The 16839-nt window shown below is 43.0% G+C and overlaps 1 protein-coding gene across 1 annotated transcript in view; it reads left to right on the forward strand.

The window, feature by feature from the left end:
• The window catches only part of CCNY (cyclin Y), a 149108-nt gene that overhangs the window by 93352 nt on the left and 38917 nt on the right, over positions 1-16839 (forward strand). Inside the window, exons 2-3 of the mRNA XM_040434296.1 lie at positions 15481-15555; positions 16245-16279. Coding sequence (XP_040290230.1) covers positions 15481-15555; positions 16245-16279 — 110 coding nt within the window. The remainder of the gene's footprint in view (positions 1-15480; positions 15556-16244; positions 16280-16839) is intronic.

Raw genomic sequence — 16839 nt, forward strand, 5'->3', positions numbered from 1 at the left:
GGACAGATATCAAACCTGAACAGTCAAACAATGAAGCTCGCTGTCCAGTCTGGTAAATAGATGAAAGGGATGAGAGCGGTGGAATACGTGCTGAATTATTCATCTCACAAACCACATACAGATGGATTTTACGGTGTGATGCACTAAGCTGTGTCAGCCGCCACGGCTAGGGCACCGCCGACAGTGGAAAGAACGGCCACAGAGCGGAGGAGATGGAGTCATGCAGGCACCAATAAATAGTAGTCGGTGGCAAACACTAAATTTGTGTTTGTATGTTTTATTCATCGACGCATATAGTTGTACATATGTACGCCATTTGATGGTGTAGTACAGGGATCCGCAACCTTTTGGCACTCCAGCTGTTGTGAAACTACAATTCCCAGCATGCTCCATTAATTTCTATGAGGGTTCTTAGAAGAGCAGAGCAAGTATGCATGATGGGAGTTGTAGTTTCACAACAGCTGGAGTGCCGGAGGTTGCCTACCCCTGGTGTAGTATAAGGGCTCCATGTCCGTTCTCTTCTGGCCCGTAAGAGGAACCCTTCACTTCAGTGGGGCCGCCCCAAAAAAACGGAAATTACTCCGTATGCATTCTGTGCCCGTATGTCCATTACATGGCCGTTCCGCCAAAAAATAGAACATGTCCTATTATTGTCCGCATTACAGACAAGGATAGGACTGTTCTATTAGAGGCCCTTCCGTTCCGCAAAATGCAGAATCCAGACGGCCGGTATCTGTGTTTTGCAGATCTGCAATTTGCAGACCACAAAACGCCCAACGGCCGTGTGTATGAGCCCAAAGGCCTGTGTGCGCCCCGTGGCTGTGCTGCGGCCCGCAAATTGCGGGCCGCAATGCATTAACACCAACCGTTAGGCAGCGGATCCGCCCATTCCGCACAAAAAATAGGACATGTTCTATCTTTTTGCAGAATGGAAGTACAGGACAAAACCCCACGGAAGCACTCCGTAGTGGTTCCGTAAGGTTCCGTTCCGTGCTTCCATTCCGCATCTCCGGATTTGCGGACCCATTCAAGCGAATGGGTCCGCATCCGTGATGCGGAATGCCCACGGAACGGAGCCACGGAGCGCACACGTTCGTGTGAAAGAGGCCTAAAGAAGAGGAATGTGTCTAAAATGCCTTACAAGATGCACAATACTTATCATACCATGTTCAGTTTCTCTAAATTCGTTGCTATCCGTTGACATTTTTACAGACCAAAAGGCTCTAGACACCTTTTGAGAAATTTTTTAACTGAAATGTATATATTTTGGGCTGAATTTTTTTATTAAAATTGTTTTATCCATTTCTTTTGCAGCCTGCATATATTCTCGTACATTGCAGGCTGCCCAGTCCTGTTCAGTGTGAGCTCCAGCAGACAAGCTCTCTGACTCATTCTTCTTTCTCTATTCTCCTGAACGCTCATAAAGCTGACAGTCCATTGGAGTTACCGTGTTTTTGGCCTGTAAAACGCACTGGCCCAAAAGACGCATCTAGGTTTTAGAGGAGGACAATAAGAAATAAATATTTTTCATTAGACCTCCGCTCAGACCCCAGTGTGAATGACCCCCAATCAGACCTTAGATAAGAGTCCCATGCCTCTCTTCAGCCCCCATATGCCTCTCATCTGCCCCCATTGTCTCATATCAGCCCCCATGCCACAGAGCACATACAATAAACACTTACCTCCGCAGCTCCTCACCCCCAGTGCTCCTCCTGCCCTTCCTGCCTTCGGCTGTGCTGTGACAGCCGAAAACCAGAAAGTGGGGAGTACAGAGCCTTCACTGCTTCCCGGTCCTCCGGTACTAATGAGCGCTTCCACAATGGAAGCACTCATTAGTATTCACCCCATAAGACGCAGGGACATTTTCCCCCCACTTTTGGGGAAAAAAGCGTCTTATGGGGTGAAGAATACGGCAAGTTTATTTTATTTAGTTGTAACTATGTCTGCTTATATTTGTATTCAGAAAAGCAGAGAGAGGGGCTGCAGAATGACCTTTCAGCGAGCTTGTCTGGCGGATTTCACGTTGAACAGGACTGAATAGCTTGCAGTGTGTGAGAATTGAAGATTTTTAATGTACCCCCCAAAAAATGATCTCAAAATTGTCCATATACCCTAAATGCATGCATCCTACAATACTAATAAAAAATAAAAATCACATTTTTACTTATTTGATCACCCCTTAATCTCTAAGAGGGATTTCTGTCTAAATGGATATTTTTTTTATTTTAACGCAAAAATAAAATAAAATCTTTAAAAAGTACTGTCCCATGAAAAATATTGAACATTTTTCAAATGAGCACCTGGATCTGAATAGTTTTATATTTGCATGTAATTCAATTTTTGGGATAGCCACTGCATTATTCCGTAAAATGTAGCTGCTGTTCTTTTCTTCATCTCTCTGTCTACCTTGCTGAGGTGGTCGCACATGCTTGGTTCCATCCTTCAATGTCACTGCCTGCCCTGTGAGAGATTTGAGAAGATCGGATAGACTTGCAGCACATGAGTCTATCTGACAGGTCTTTCTGTGTTTCCTTTCTGTTTGTTGTGGACAGGATCCCACCTTTCCACAGGTTTTGCTCGTTAGCTGTTTAAGAGGCTCTATTTAAGTCCGCCTCCTTACTGCTGACTTTGCGGTTGATATTTTCCTTCTGCAGTTCTATCCTGGTTGTTTGTGGATCCTCTCTTTCCGCTTGTCTCAAGCTAAGTCCTGTTTTCTCCTTTGTGCGTATGTTGCTTCTAGGTCTCAGGAAGACGCTGGTCCCTTCACTGTGGAAGGTACCAGCTGTCTCATTCCCCGCTCCCTAAGTTAGGGTTTGCTACAGTGTCAGCAGGGCTTAGGTTCCAGCATATGAGTTTGTTCACCATCAGGATTTGCTCATACTGTCAGCAGTCAGGGAGAGGCTCAGTGATTGTTAGGAGTTTACCATTCCCTCCTCCCTAGCTTTGGGGTCTAGTCTGTTTACCTGTTGTTTGTTTACTTGGTGTTCCTCTTATCCCCACTTGCCGTGACATTATCAACCACCCCTACCGTCATTATTTTCCTTGCTTTGTGCAGATATGGATACTGTTAATGGACTGGTGGATCGCATGCAGGGATTATCTTTGGAGGTAGCTGACATCTGTAATTCAGTTGCACAGTTTAAGAATTCTCAGGTGTCTGCTTCTGTCAGTGGGAACCAGGGCAGCCTTGAACCTAAAGTTGCCCTCCCAGAGTGATAATTTTGTTCGTTTCAGAGAATCTTGTATACTGTATTTACGACTGCGTCCACTCTCCTCTGGGGACGAAAATCAAAGAGTGGGGATTATTATTTCTCTGCTGAAAGGTGATTCTCAGTCCTGGGCCTTTTCTTTACCGATCAGTTCCCAATCCCTCCGATCGGTGGATGAATTTTTCAGAGCCCTGGGTCTTATTTATGATGACCCAGACCGGGTTTCTCTGGCCGAATCTAAGCTGCATAGCTTGAGTCAGAGAGAACGTTCTGCAGAGTCATATTGCTCTGAATTTAGGAGATGGGCGACTGATTCGGAGTGGAACTACCCAGCACTCCGTAGTCAATTCTGTCAAGGGCTGTCTGAGAGACTAAAAGACGCCCTGGCATTCCACAAAAACCCTGATTCTTTGGAAGCGGCTATGTTCCTGGCCGTACGGATTGATAGACTCCTGAGAGAGAGAGGTGCAAGGTTCCCCTCACTCGGGATGCACTACCATATGGGGAGACAGCCTCTTCTGTTCCGCGGGGTACAGAGACACTCCACTCGAGCTTGTGTCTGGTGATGAGCTTTTCCAAATGGGACAGGTCTCTTCATGCCCTGGTAATAGGAACTTCAGGGGTCAGAGAAGACTTTGTTTGTTCTGTGGTAAAGAAGGACATTTTATTAACGTATGTCCTTATATTAAACCCCAAGGTGAAAAAAAAAAAAAGTTGTAACTAATGGGTCTAGTTCTCTTACTCTTTGCAGTGTGGGTGGGGAGTTGGAGAAGGTATTTTTTGTCTTTTACCGGTAGTACTCTATTTCTCCTGCCTGCCATGGTGACTCCGAAAATATTGAATTGGAAGTATTTGACAGTGGGGCAGGGGTTAACCTTGTGGACTATCAGTTCATTCAGAGTCATTGTTTTAAAACAAGCACATTAAACAAGGGGATATCTGTGTTTGCTATCGATTCCGCCCCTCTCTCTCTCAGTGTCTGACTCATATGGTGCATGATATTCATTTGAGGGTGGGTGATTCTCATGTTGAGTCCATTTCTAGTTTTGTACTGAAGGGTTTGCTAGGTTTACCATGGTTGACCAGGCATAATCCTACCATAGATTGGCAAGCAAGACAGTTCAGTAATTGAAGTGATTTCTGTATAGACAACTGTCTCGGCGCGTCACTTTCTGTGGTATCCACTAAGGTGTTATCCCGGTTTCTTTCTGATTTTTCTGACGTATTCTCTGAGGGTGGAGATCAGGAGTTACACCCTCACCGAGAGTATGATTGTCCGGTTAACCTTATTCTTGGAGCTAAATTGCCAAAATCTCGGTTGTGTAATCTTTCCCAACCCGAAAGAGTAGCTATGCGAGAGTATATTGCCGAGAGTTTGGCAAACGGAAATATTAGACCATCTAAGTCACCGGTGGCTGCCAGCTTCTTTTTTGTTTAAAAAAAAAAAAAGATGGGGCCCTTGGACCGTGTTTTGACTTCCAGGAGCTAAATCATATCACTAGTGATGGCCAGTTCGCAGTGTTCGCCGACGAACACATGCGATCTGCCATCTTTATTCCCAAGCCCGGCGATGCAGAGGTAAGTCCTTACCTGTGCCTGCGCCGCGATCTGCTCTGAAACACATGTGGTCACCGGGAGCAGGCAGTTCCGAGAACAGCCAGATGAAGGCTGTTATCGGAACTGCCTGCTTATTGATAGCATCGTGAAATTACACAGCATTCCCTCTGATTTGGTGTCTGATAGGGGGATGCAATTTGTTTCCAGGTTCTGGAGGGCATTCTGTACTCGTCTGGGAGTTCAGTTGTCCTTCTCTTCAGCTTTCCACCCTTAGTCGAACAGACAAACTGAGCGCACTAACCAGAATCTGGAAACTTTTTTGAGGTGTTCTGTCTCCGAGAATCAGGAAGAGTGGTCTTCATTTTTGTCTTTGGCTGATAAGTCACCATTTTTGGGTGCATATGGGTTTCATCCTCAGTTTGGTACCTTTTATGGGACTAAGTCCTCTGGTATACCTGAAGAGGAAAGATTATCTTCCTCATTGTCATCTATCTGGCAGAAGATTCAAATCAATTTGAAAAAAAAATGGGCGAAAGATATAAACGTAAGGCTGACAAGAGACGTATGACTGGTCCGGACTTGTGTGTGGGTGATTTGGTGTGGTTGTCCACTAAGAACATTAAATTGAATGTAGCCTCTTGGAAGTTGGGCCCAAGATTTATTGGTCCTTACAAGATCTCTGCCATTAATAATCCGGTTGCGTTTTGTCTCGAACTTCCGCAGGCTTGGAAGATCCATAATGTGTTTCACAGGTGTTTGTTGAAAAACTATGTGGAACCTGCTGAACCGTCTCCCTTGCCACCTCCTCCTGTATTGGTAGATGGTAATCTGGAGTTTCAGACCTCCAGAATAATTAACTTGCGTATTCTTCGTGGTTCCCTTCAGTACCTCGTACATTGGAAGGGTTATGGTCCAGAAGAAAAGATGTGGGTTCCGGCAACTGATGTCAGTGCTAGTTGCCTTCTGAAGGCTTTTCACATGGCACACCCGGATAAGGTCGGTCCTGGGTGCCCGGAGGTCACCTGTAGAAGAGGGGATACTGTCAATGCCTGCCCTGTAAGAGATCTGAGAAGATCGGATAGACTCACATGCTGTAAGTCTATCTGACAGGTCTTTCTGTGTTTTCTTTCTGTTTGTTGTTGTGGGCAGGATCCCACCTCTCCACAGGTTTTGCTCGTTAGCTGTTTAAGAGGCTCTATTTAAGTCCGCCTCTTACTGCTGACTTTGCCGTTGATATTTTCCTTCTGGAGTTCTATACTGTTTTTTTGTGGATCCTCTCTTCCTGCTTATCTCAAGCGAAGTCCTGTTTTCTCCTTTGTGCGTATGTTGCTCCTAGGTCTCAGAAAGACGCTAGTCCCTTCACTGTGGAAGGTACCGACTCTCTTATTCGCTCTCCCTAAGTTAGGGTTTGCTACAATGTCAGTAGGGCTTAGGTTCCAGCATATGAGTTTGTTCACCATCAGGACTTGCTCATACTGTCAGCAGTCAGGGAGAGGCTCAGGGATTGTTAGTTTACCATTCCCTCCTCCCTAGCTTTGGGGCCTAGTCTGTTTACCTGTTTGTTTACTTGGTGTGCTTCTTATCCCCACTTGCCGTAACATTCAACTGCCGCCAACCCCGTCTACTGTTAGAAGCCGTGACAGGGTTCGGCTGCACGGCTATCTTGGTCACGTGACAAGGATTGCAGTCTAGCGGTGCGAATGTAGAAATGATTGAGGTCGCAGCGCTTCTTGCATGTGTGCCACCACCGCAAACCCAGAATTGCGCAACCAGGATTGCCGTGTAGCCAAACCCTTACAGCAAGAGAATTGTAGTAGAAAGGACATGCCTCCTGGAAAAGGACACGCATGCCTACAGGTTGGTAATCATTAGTTAATTTCTCCTGGTCTGATGAATGGCCCCTCATGAGGGCATTTTCTAGGGAAGGCTAGACTGCAGCTGTGCACTAATATACATAAACCTGTCCAGTGCCCGGTCTCTTCTAAAGAGAATTCTCCTTACATTTTTGTTTCAGTATATCCTTGCATTTTCCATGAAATAACAATTCTGGAGCATGTGATTTCTCCTAGAATTGTATGAATACATTGGTTTTATCATTCCCCTGTGAAAGGGGCACGCCTCTGTGCATTCTGACCGCATCTAATGGCAGTTCTGGCAGTGTCAAACAGTTTCAAACTTTTGACAAGGAACATGGTTAACGCCCAGTTGATTTCTTCGTACTTTTCCAGAAGAAATTACGGAGGACAGCACAGTGCAGAAGTCAAAAAAATATATCTGAATTGTTATTTCATGGGGAATGCAAGTTGTTTTTTAATTTTTTAATGCAGACGTGTCAGGAGAGATGACATCTCCTCGTTAAAGGGGTTGTCTCGCCTCAGTCATTGGAATAGGATATGCCCCCAATGTCTGATAGGTACAGGATCCGCACCTGTTTTTAGAACGGAGCCCACAAAGTGAAGGAGGATGCACTGCGCATGCGCGGCCGCCCTCCATTTATGAGAGCACAGAAAAATAGCCGAGTGGCACGCTTGGCTATTTTCAGCAGTCCCATGGAAATGAATGAGAAGCGCAACGCTCAAGCATGGCCACCGCTCTATTCACTTCTTTTGGGCTGATGGAAATTGCCGACTCAGCGCTTGACTATTTTCAGCGCTCCCATCAGTATGTATGGAGGGCGGACGTGAATGCAAGGCGCACCCTCCTTCACTATTAGAGCTCCGTTGTAAAGATAGCGATCTGCCCCCAATGTCTGAGGTGAGACAACCCTTTTAAGTCATTGATTTTATCAGCAGTCATTAAAACGTTAATCGGAGAAAACAATGTGGTGTGAAAACTGCTCGCAATGTATCTAACCATTCATTCTCGTTACTAATACATGACAGTAAAGGCCGCTTCGCATCTGCCAATGAGCAGGGCATTATCAGGAAGGAATAAGACAGCACCTTCCTGCTAATTACCCTGTGGAAAGGTGCCGCTGAGCACCCGATGAATGAGCGACACCCCCGTGGGCAGCAGATTGCCCTGTGCAAACAGCGATCAGCTGCCCAGAAACAATCCATGTGTATGGTGACCAGCGATCGCTCATCCCCATACAGCAGAGATGGGTGCTGCATGTAAATGCAGCTCTCACCTCCTGAAATTACAGCAACAGATTTCTGACCAATCATTGGTCAGATGGCCAATTACACACACAGATCTTTTGTTATACACACCAACTATTGGTCTGATTGGACAGAAATGGGTCATGAAATCTGTTGGTGTAATACAGGCCTAACAGGCAGTTATCAGAAATGAACTGTTTATTCCTGATAATTGCCTGCGGTGTTGGTCTAGGTAAAGGGTCTTTAACACTAATAGCAGATTTATCACCTGTCCTATTGTAGGACTTGTTGGCATTTGCAAAACTTTTATCCTAAACCCAGTTTGGACTTTCCAATGTAAATGTTTGCAGAGCAGTAAATTCTCTGTGACAATGTTTATAACGACTTATCTCCCCCTAAAATCGTCCTGTAAAATGGGATTCGTTTCTTGGAGTGAGACCACACAGATAATATGGCATTAGTCACACCGAGGAATGTTTAGGACGTGTCTTACCCTTTTAAGGGACTCTACCTTAGGAAAGAGCTACTATTTTAATTCAATATTCACAGCAAACAATTTTTAAAGGGTCGCTGAATTTTCGGTGGGGGTCTCAGCACTCAGGCCATTTCAGATCAAAAATGTTTTTCTGTCTCTAACATAAAAAAAAAAAAAAATTTAAATAACCATTTAATGTTTTTGGCTGTTTTTTCATTTTCATTTCAGCAGTACTATATTATTGAAAATTAAATAGAAAATATTGTCCTTCCATAGCAGTCAACACAGAGAGAGAAAACTCCTAGATCAACAGGTTGCCAATTGTTAATTTACTGTTGCTCCGAGGAGAAGATGTTAGTATTATGGTAGAATTAGGATAACATTATGACAGCTCCATTTTTCTAGATAAAGAAGCTCAAAGAAGAGCATTGCACTTATCAGCGTAATGTGTGAGGCTGTAATTTAGTCACTCATCCCCCATCATCCTCTGGTCGTAGTGATGGTCTGACTGAGACAGTCGAGCGAGTCTGTCTGCCATGTAAAAGTTCAAGCCAAAGAGGAAGTTAAAGAACCAGGACAGGAAGTAGAATACATGGAGTGACTTCAAAAATTGTATACAAAAAAAAATCCACTCATTATTTTTAATTAAAAAATTACATAAAATATTCACACAGGCTGTTAATGTGATGACAAAAATATTGATGGTGGTGTCCCTTTAATGTGGATGTCCAGGACCTCCTCCTTTCTAAAGCTCATTTTGGTACTATGGCAGTTATTTGATCATCATCTTATTTTTCATTTTGTCCTTGCTCCAGTGGATTGATTCACTGCTTTCTGAATGGGCTTATGATGAGGCTGCATACCAACCCTTCTGAACAGGTACAGCTGCAGTGTAAAGCATGGGTGACGGACAGAGCAGCAGCATGAGCATCTATCTGATGAAACCGGATGTGCATTTCAGGCTACCTCAAACTTCGGGGGAATGTAAATTGATGGTGTAGGCGCATTCTCCAGCATATTGGCCAGGCAGTGCTCTACCTAATTACAGAAATGATCTGCTCAATAAATGTTGAGAAAACACCGGAAAGTGCAAAAATAAAAAAAGTTGTGCAATGGGCTGGCACGGATTTCATTTAGAATATACTCCAGCTTTCTGGTGAATGTGTTGCCACCTTACGTTATTTCTCACCTGCTTCTTTAAAAGAGTAGTAGAAAAACTTGAAATGTCCAAAGTTTTGTGCAAAATAACTCATGTGCAAAAATCTTCAACTTTTGTAGGATGAAAAACTGGCTGACGGCTGTAATAAATGTGCCCCGTTTCCTCCGGTGAAAGGGACTAGTTTTTTTGATTTCCTCTACAGTCTTGTTCTCTGCTAAAGGTGGCAATTACTGTATTTGCCTTTCCTTTAGGTTCTAGTAAATACACGTTTTCTATTTTGTTCTATTTCTTTTGTGTTTCTGAAGATGTTGAGTGGATATTTTTTTTTCACATTTTCTTCTTAGTTTTTTTTTAGCTGGCTGCATAATTATCTTGCACCAATGAATGTGTTTATCAGCACTTTAAAGCCTCAGCATAAAAAATAGAGCAGAAAGAGACTGAAATTGGGCATCTAAACTATATAATAAGAGAAGCAAGGCTGTACTTTTATGATTTTTGCTTAAAGGGTTATACCATGACTGATGTAAAAAATGAAAACCAGACATCGTATAGTACATGACAATACCATTCTAACAAAGCTAGAACCAGCCCTCTACCTTGAATGGGTCCAGAGATCTCCACATTCACTGAGTCAAATGCTTTGCTAGATTATCTTCAGCCTAGCAGCTCATGGGCGTGTCCTTTCCGCTGCAGCTCTCTGCCTTTAGGCTAGGTCTACACGACGACATTTGTCGCGCGACAAGGCACAACATTTGTCGCACCAATGTCGTGCGACAATTTTTATAATGGTAGTCTATGGTGTCGCACTGCAACATGCGACATGCTGCGACTGCGACGCAACAGTCGCAGAAAAATCCATCTCGAATGGATTTTCTGCGACTGTTGCGTCTCGCAGTCGCATGTTGCAGTGCGACACCATAGACTACCATTATAGAAATTGTCGCGCGACATTAGCGCAACAAAATGTCGCGCGACAAATGTCGTTGTGTAGACCTAGCCTTAACTGACACAGCTTCTAACCGAACATAGGGCTGGTGGAGGTTGAAGATTTAAACTGAGCATGTTTGACCGTCTCAGTGAGACGGACAAAAAATAAGGTAAAGTACAAACCGCATGTGGCGCCATGCCGATAATTTTTATTGAATAGCTCACCGGCTATACAAAATTTTTAATTGCATGCAATTACAAAAGCATTCGGATCCGGGGGCTTGTTTGAAAAGTGCTGAATATCTTTTGTGACACATCCCCTTTGAAGGGGTTAACCAGATTGCCGTATGCCTTTCAGGACCTCCACATTTGCCTACTAGATACTCTTCTACTATCAGCTGATGAGAGGGTCTCAGCCAACAGACCCTTCACCATCAGCTTCCCGTCAGAGGACCTTCCCAATGAAGGACATACAGTGCCATGCAAAAGTTGAGGCACCTCTGGTCAAAATCGCAAGTTTAAGATGAAATGATCTGCCAAAGGCATAAAGTTAAAGATGACACATTCCCTTTGTATTTCAAGCAAAATCTATTTTTTCGTTGTCTAAAAAAGGAAGAGGGCCCCCTGCATGGTTAGTAGTGAGTAGCAGTGATGGTCAGTTCGCAGTGTTCGCCAGCGAACACCTGCGGGCTGCCATCTTTAGTAAGGTAGACTCACCCGTCCGGCGATGCACAGGTAAGCCCTTACCTGTGCCTGTGCCGGGTGTCTGTCTGAAATCCAATGCAGTCACCGGGAGCAGGCAGTTCCGAGAATAGCCGCCGGGGGCCTTCATCGGGCTGTTCTTGGAACTGCCTGCTCCCGGTGACTGCATTTGATTTCAGACCGGCTCCCGGCACAGGTAAGGGCTTGCCTGTGCATCGCCGGACGGGTGAGTCTACCTTACTAAAGATGGCAGACTGCATGTGTTCGCTGGCAAACACTGCGAACTGACCATCACTGCTGAGTAGTACCTTCTTTTGGCAGCTTGTAAATGCTTTTGTAGCCAGCCAAGAGTCTTTCAAGTCTATTTTTTAGGGATCTTCGTCCATTCTTCCTTGCAAAAGTCTTCCAGTCTTCCTGGGCTGTCTTGCATGCACTGCTCTTCTGAGGTCTAGCCACAGATAGCTGCTTAGAAGAACCCATGGAACAAGGTTAGAGGAGTCTGGGTATTAATTAAGCTATCACCTGGCCTTTCCCAATGATACCTCTGTCAAAGTTATGAACGCTCAAATCTCCTCGGGTTCCCATACTTTTTCAAGGTTCTCCTTTCCTTTTTTCACTCTAAAACTATACAAAGCCAAAATAATACACGGATATTGCTTAAAATGTTGAAAAGTGTGTTATCTCATAACCTTATGCCATTTGGAGATCATTTCATCTTTAACTTGCTTAACTCTTGACAGTAACGGTAATTTTGACCAGGGGTGCCAAAACTTTTGCATGCCACTGTTTTAGGGCATATACTTTGCACTCTATTTGAACATGATCCTTCAAAATACATTAAAAAATTTCCCTTGGTAGTGGGTCGTTGCCTAGCAACAGTGTCCTGTGCAAGTGCGGTGACTGGCGTCGCTTCTCCTAGGTATCGGTGTAATTTGTCATTGATCTCACTGAGAAACGGGGGATTCTGCCCAGAGGAGAAAGAGACAAACGGTAAAGTTCTGGATCATAATGTGAACTGTAACGAGAATATTATATACTTAGAACATTTTGGAATTTAATCACTTCATTACCGAGCGATTTTTCATTTTGTTTTGTTTTCTAACTCCCTGCTTTCCCAGAGCTATAACGTTTTTATTTTTCCATTCAAATAGATGTATGACTGCTTTTTTTATTTTATTTTTTTGCAAGATAAGGGTGGGTTCACACTAGCGTTATGGAGTCTGTTATGGCTTTCCATTGTAACAGGGTTATAACGGAATCCATAAGACGGAAGGGCGGATCCGTTTTGCTGCCCATAGACTTGCATTGTGTCGGAATGCAAAATGGACGCCTTTAAGAGGCATCACGTTTGCTCTCCGTCCTAATAGAAGTCTATGGGAATCAAAACTAATCCGTCTGGTTCCCAAAGTCCTGTCGACAGGACTTTGTTTTCCATCTTGCATAACGGGACCCAGCCGGATCCGTTATGTTTTCCCATAGACTTCTATTAGGACGGAGCAAAACGGAATGCCTCTTATAGGTGTCCATTTTGCATTCCATCCTATGGATTCGGTTATGTTCCGTTATAACCCTGTTATAACGGAAAGCCATAACGGACTCCATAACGCTAGTGTTTTGTCTTTATGGTGTTCCATGTGTGGTAAAAATATATGTTCACTTCATTCTGTGTGCCAGTACGATCAGAAGGATCCGAGGCTACCACAAAGAACTGTCTGCTCAGTAGACTGGGGCATCTGAAGGGTTGGACATCTTCATTCGGCACAGATTTACTCTTACTAGATTTCTGGTGCTTGAACCTCCAGATAGTGACACATGTCCATTTTTCTGATTTGCAGATGTTTAATTCTGTTTCCTGAACATAATTAATGGGGGTGGCCATCTTGTCTGAGCTGCTGTTTACAGAGAGGACTCTATGGGAGATTTTTTCTAAGGCGCGTTATGTGAGAAGTCAGGAGGGAGTAGATAAGTTGTGATATCACCTATTGTGAATGGTGGATCATGTGTGGATATATAATCTATCATTGTAATCATGTCTGTGATAATGAGATGACTGCTTAAAAATGATCTGTACAGACCAATAAGTGGTGCCTATGATTGGGCTCAGTGGCCAGTGCAAAAACTGCAGGATTTTAGGATATGTTTGAAATATAGATAATGACATGGAAAATTGAACATAACATCTCCAAAAATTCTTTAAAAATATGTTAACATAAAAAACTTGATTTAAACTATAGACCATTTTTCAGATTTTTCCCTTGTGCCTGTTAATAAAATTGCTGCATCTTAATCAAGCACATTTCTTAAAGTCTGGTGTATAAAATTCCTACCGTTGCGTCACTATACTCTCCTAGGTATTGATATTTTTATGTTGTTGCTGAGCCAGTGTGAGTCCGATAAGACCTCTGCTTCCTGTAGCGCAAAGAGCAGATTCACTGATTAAAAGAAGTAAAATATTTCAAGGTCTCCTTCTTGCAGTGATTAAATATTTGGATGGCATGTGTGTAATTATTGGGATTTATTGCCTTTCTTAGATTCCTATCGCGCATTGTGCTAGAATAGCTTTGCAGTTATGTCACCACTAATTGTCAGGCATGTTAACGTCGATAAGAGAGGTTTCTTTCTCTTAGCGGGAGAGGAAAGGGGTTGTGAATGTTTATTCTGCAGGAATAGCATGGTTAAAAGGCCGGGGTCATCAGATCCTGTGAGAAAATACATCCATGTTAATGGAATTACACCGCTTGCCTAAAAAAAGACACAAATCCATCATGTGTAACCTGTAAATGGAAACCTAGTCAACTGGAAGCAAAAAAAAAAACATGGTTTGTATCCAAAAAATCTCTCATCGCCTCGACTTGGCTGAAAAGCACTTTCTTAATTTTCTTGATAAGATTTTCAGTGGAATCATTCATGAGATTATAAATCACCATACCTGAAAGCCACCACTAATGACGTCCTGCTCAACCCTAAATGAGACATGTGGATACCAGGCTTAGCAGAGAGAAAATTGGCCACGACTATCTTTATTGAAGAATGATAATTAAAGGGGTTGTCCCACCAAAAATATTCCACATTCTTCAAACCAGCACCTGGTTCTCAATACTTTTGGAATTGCATGTATATATATATATATATTATAGCCACTGAGTTATTCAATAAAATCTATCTGCATAGCATCACCTGCTGGTTGGTCTTTTTCTAATTTTTCTGTCCTGCTCACTGAGACGAAGTGCCACCAGCGGCAGCAGAAAGGACACACGCCCCTAAACTGACCCCATCAAATAAATCCAGAACAATTGGAGCAATGAATGGGGGAATCTCTAGATTCCTGTGAGGTACAGGGCTGGCTCTAGCTTTGTTAGGATTCTGATTTAGTAGTGTAGTGTACTCTTCTTTTCACCCCATGACAACATTGCATTTTAAAGCCACTGCCACTAGGTGGAGCTCAATGGAAAGAAATTATTACAGTTTCCATGGTAGCTGTATTAATTCCTATTCAATGAGCTCCCCCTAGTGGTGGCTGCAGACAGACAGCTTTGTAATAGAAGCGAAGCAGGAGATTTATCAATGTATTTTTGCCAATTTTCTGGTGTAAATACATTGAGAAATATGGTGTTCAGAATGATATGATATTTTAAGCACCTGTTCCACTTTTTTGGACATAAAAGTCAGATAAAGTGGGCCAAAGGCAACTTATTTTTTAATTTTTTTAATTTCAATTTGTATTTAATAAAAATGTATTTTATCTGTACTTTCCTAACCTCTCATATACACTCATTATAGCTAAACTTTTATCAGTTTGATCAGAATTTAGTTTAAATCAGCGCTTATTGTAAGGGCTGCAGATCGAGCCATCAGAGCAGTTCCCTCCTGATGGATTCACACGGGAAAAACAGTTATAGAAATTTTTTATAAAGACCATATGAAAAAAAATAGATTTTTAGCCCAAAATGAGTAGAAGGCCATAAAAACCCGAATTGCCTCAAAAAGGTGTCCATAGCCTTTAATAGCTGGGTTTATGTTTGCCTGTAAGTTTACAGGGTTCTGTAAAGAAATTTTCTATTGTGCAATCAAAATGAAAATCACTTTGGAACAGATAATTTTCCTTTGTAATCAGCATCTAAGGCGCGATTTCTTCTTCTCGCTGTTCATTTTTTCCTCGCATGTTCACTTCATAAATTGCTTTATTATGCAGAAACAATTTCTTGTGGTTTTTATAAATGGCTTTCGTCTGCGGATGGCAAATTGTATGTTCTCCTGTAAATTGCTCGTCTGCTAGGATAAACAGTGTTTACAGCTGTTGCTGCCACAAGCGTATGCAATAACCCAACATGTCTCTCTTCTTTTTCCTAGATATGAACATGGAGTTTAACCCCTCGGATCATCCACGGGCAAGCACAATATTTCTCAGCAAATCCCAAACAGATGGTATGTAACTTTGTAAGTGGTCTTTGGGATGAGTTTGTGGGGTGCAAGGATTCACTTGCCCAGCCACAATACCAAATTACTGCAATGCCTTGCAGGTAAAAGGGAAATCGGCTCCCGTACACTGCTCTCTTACTGAGGGCAGCATAATGTAGTGAAAGGCCCTCTGAGTTCAGCGGCTTTCAGTACTTTTAGAGTACAGCCCTGCTAAAGCCTGCAGCTTGCACCAGTGCTGCGAGAGAGATGAGTCGGGTGCTGCATGCTGCTCCCTACTCCAGATGACGATTGACAGTTTTTGCATAGGAAAGAAAGCTGTCACTCATCATCAAGTGCCAGGGGGGGCACAGGAGTGACAGACTGCTGAAATCAGCCGGACTGTCTCGGCGAGAGCAGTGTAGGGAGCTGACCGGTGACCTTTTAAGCTGTTCACATTGGTGTAGTACTTTCCATCATAAATAGAAACCACAGCGTAGCGCCACATCTGCAGCACGGTGGACAACGCTAGCGGCTGATGGACCCAATCGGCTTGTAATGTGGTCATAGTCCGCCATAGGTTTCTTCATATTGACAGGATATGGGATGGAACCTCCAGATGTGGTTATGGCTGCGATCCCGGCCTGTTTATAGCCTTGGTTATTATACTGTGCAGTTCAGTGATAATTCACCGAAATTTCTTATTTCTGTTTTTACAGTGAGAGAAAAGCGGAAGAGCCTTTACATAAACCATGTGAGTAAAAAAAAAATATGAATACAAGTAACATAAGGATGAACAATATATATATTTTTTTCTTTTTTGCTGTCTCATGGCAAAGATTCTGCTTTGCATGTACTTTTGTATCTTGGTACTAACCCCTGTAGTTTATATTTCAGCTCTTTACAGACATTAGACCCCATTGCTTTTCATGGTATCTACCATCTGCTAACTTGGAACACATGGACGGCTGGATGTCCTGTTGTTTCCACAAGATAAGGAGAGCCAAAGGGGACGTGACAGCTGCTTATTTCCCCATTACCGACATGCTTTTAGACAGGCAAAAAGTGCATATTCATGGGAGAGTTGGGATCCTTCTACATCGATTAAGGATATAGCAGTTATTTCCTGAGGTTTATACAGTGTCATTATATTCCACAGCACTGTACAGAGATACTGTCAATCCTGGGGCTCACAATCAAATTTCCAGATTATAGGGTCTGCTTCATAGCCCATTAATCTATCAGTATGTTTTAAAGTGGAACTGTCATTATTTTTTTTAATTTTGTAATGTATAGGGGCAGTGATACTGACCA

The sequence above is a fragment of the Bufo bufo genome, chromosome 5 (assembly GCF_905171765.1).
Source record: "Bufo bufo chromosome 5, aBufBuf1.1, whole genome shotgun sequence".
Lineage (NCBI taxonomy): Eukaryota > Metazoa > Chordata > Amphibia > Anura > Bufonidae > Bufo > Bufo bufo.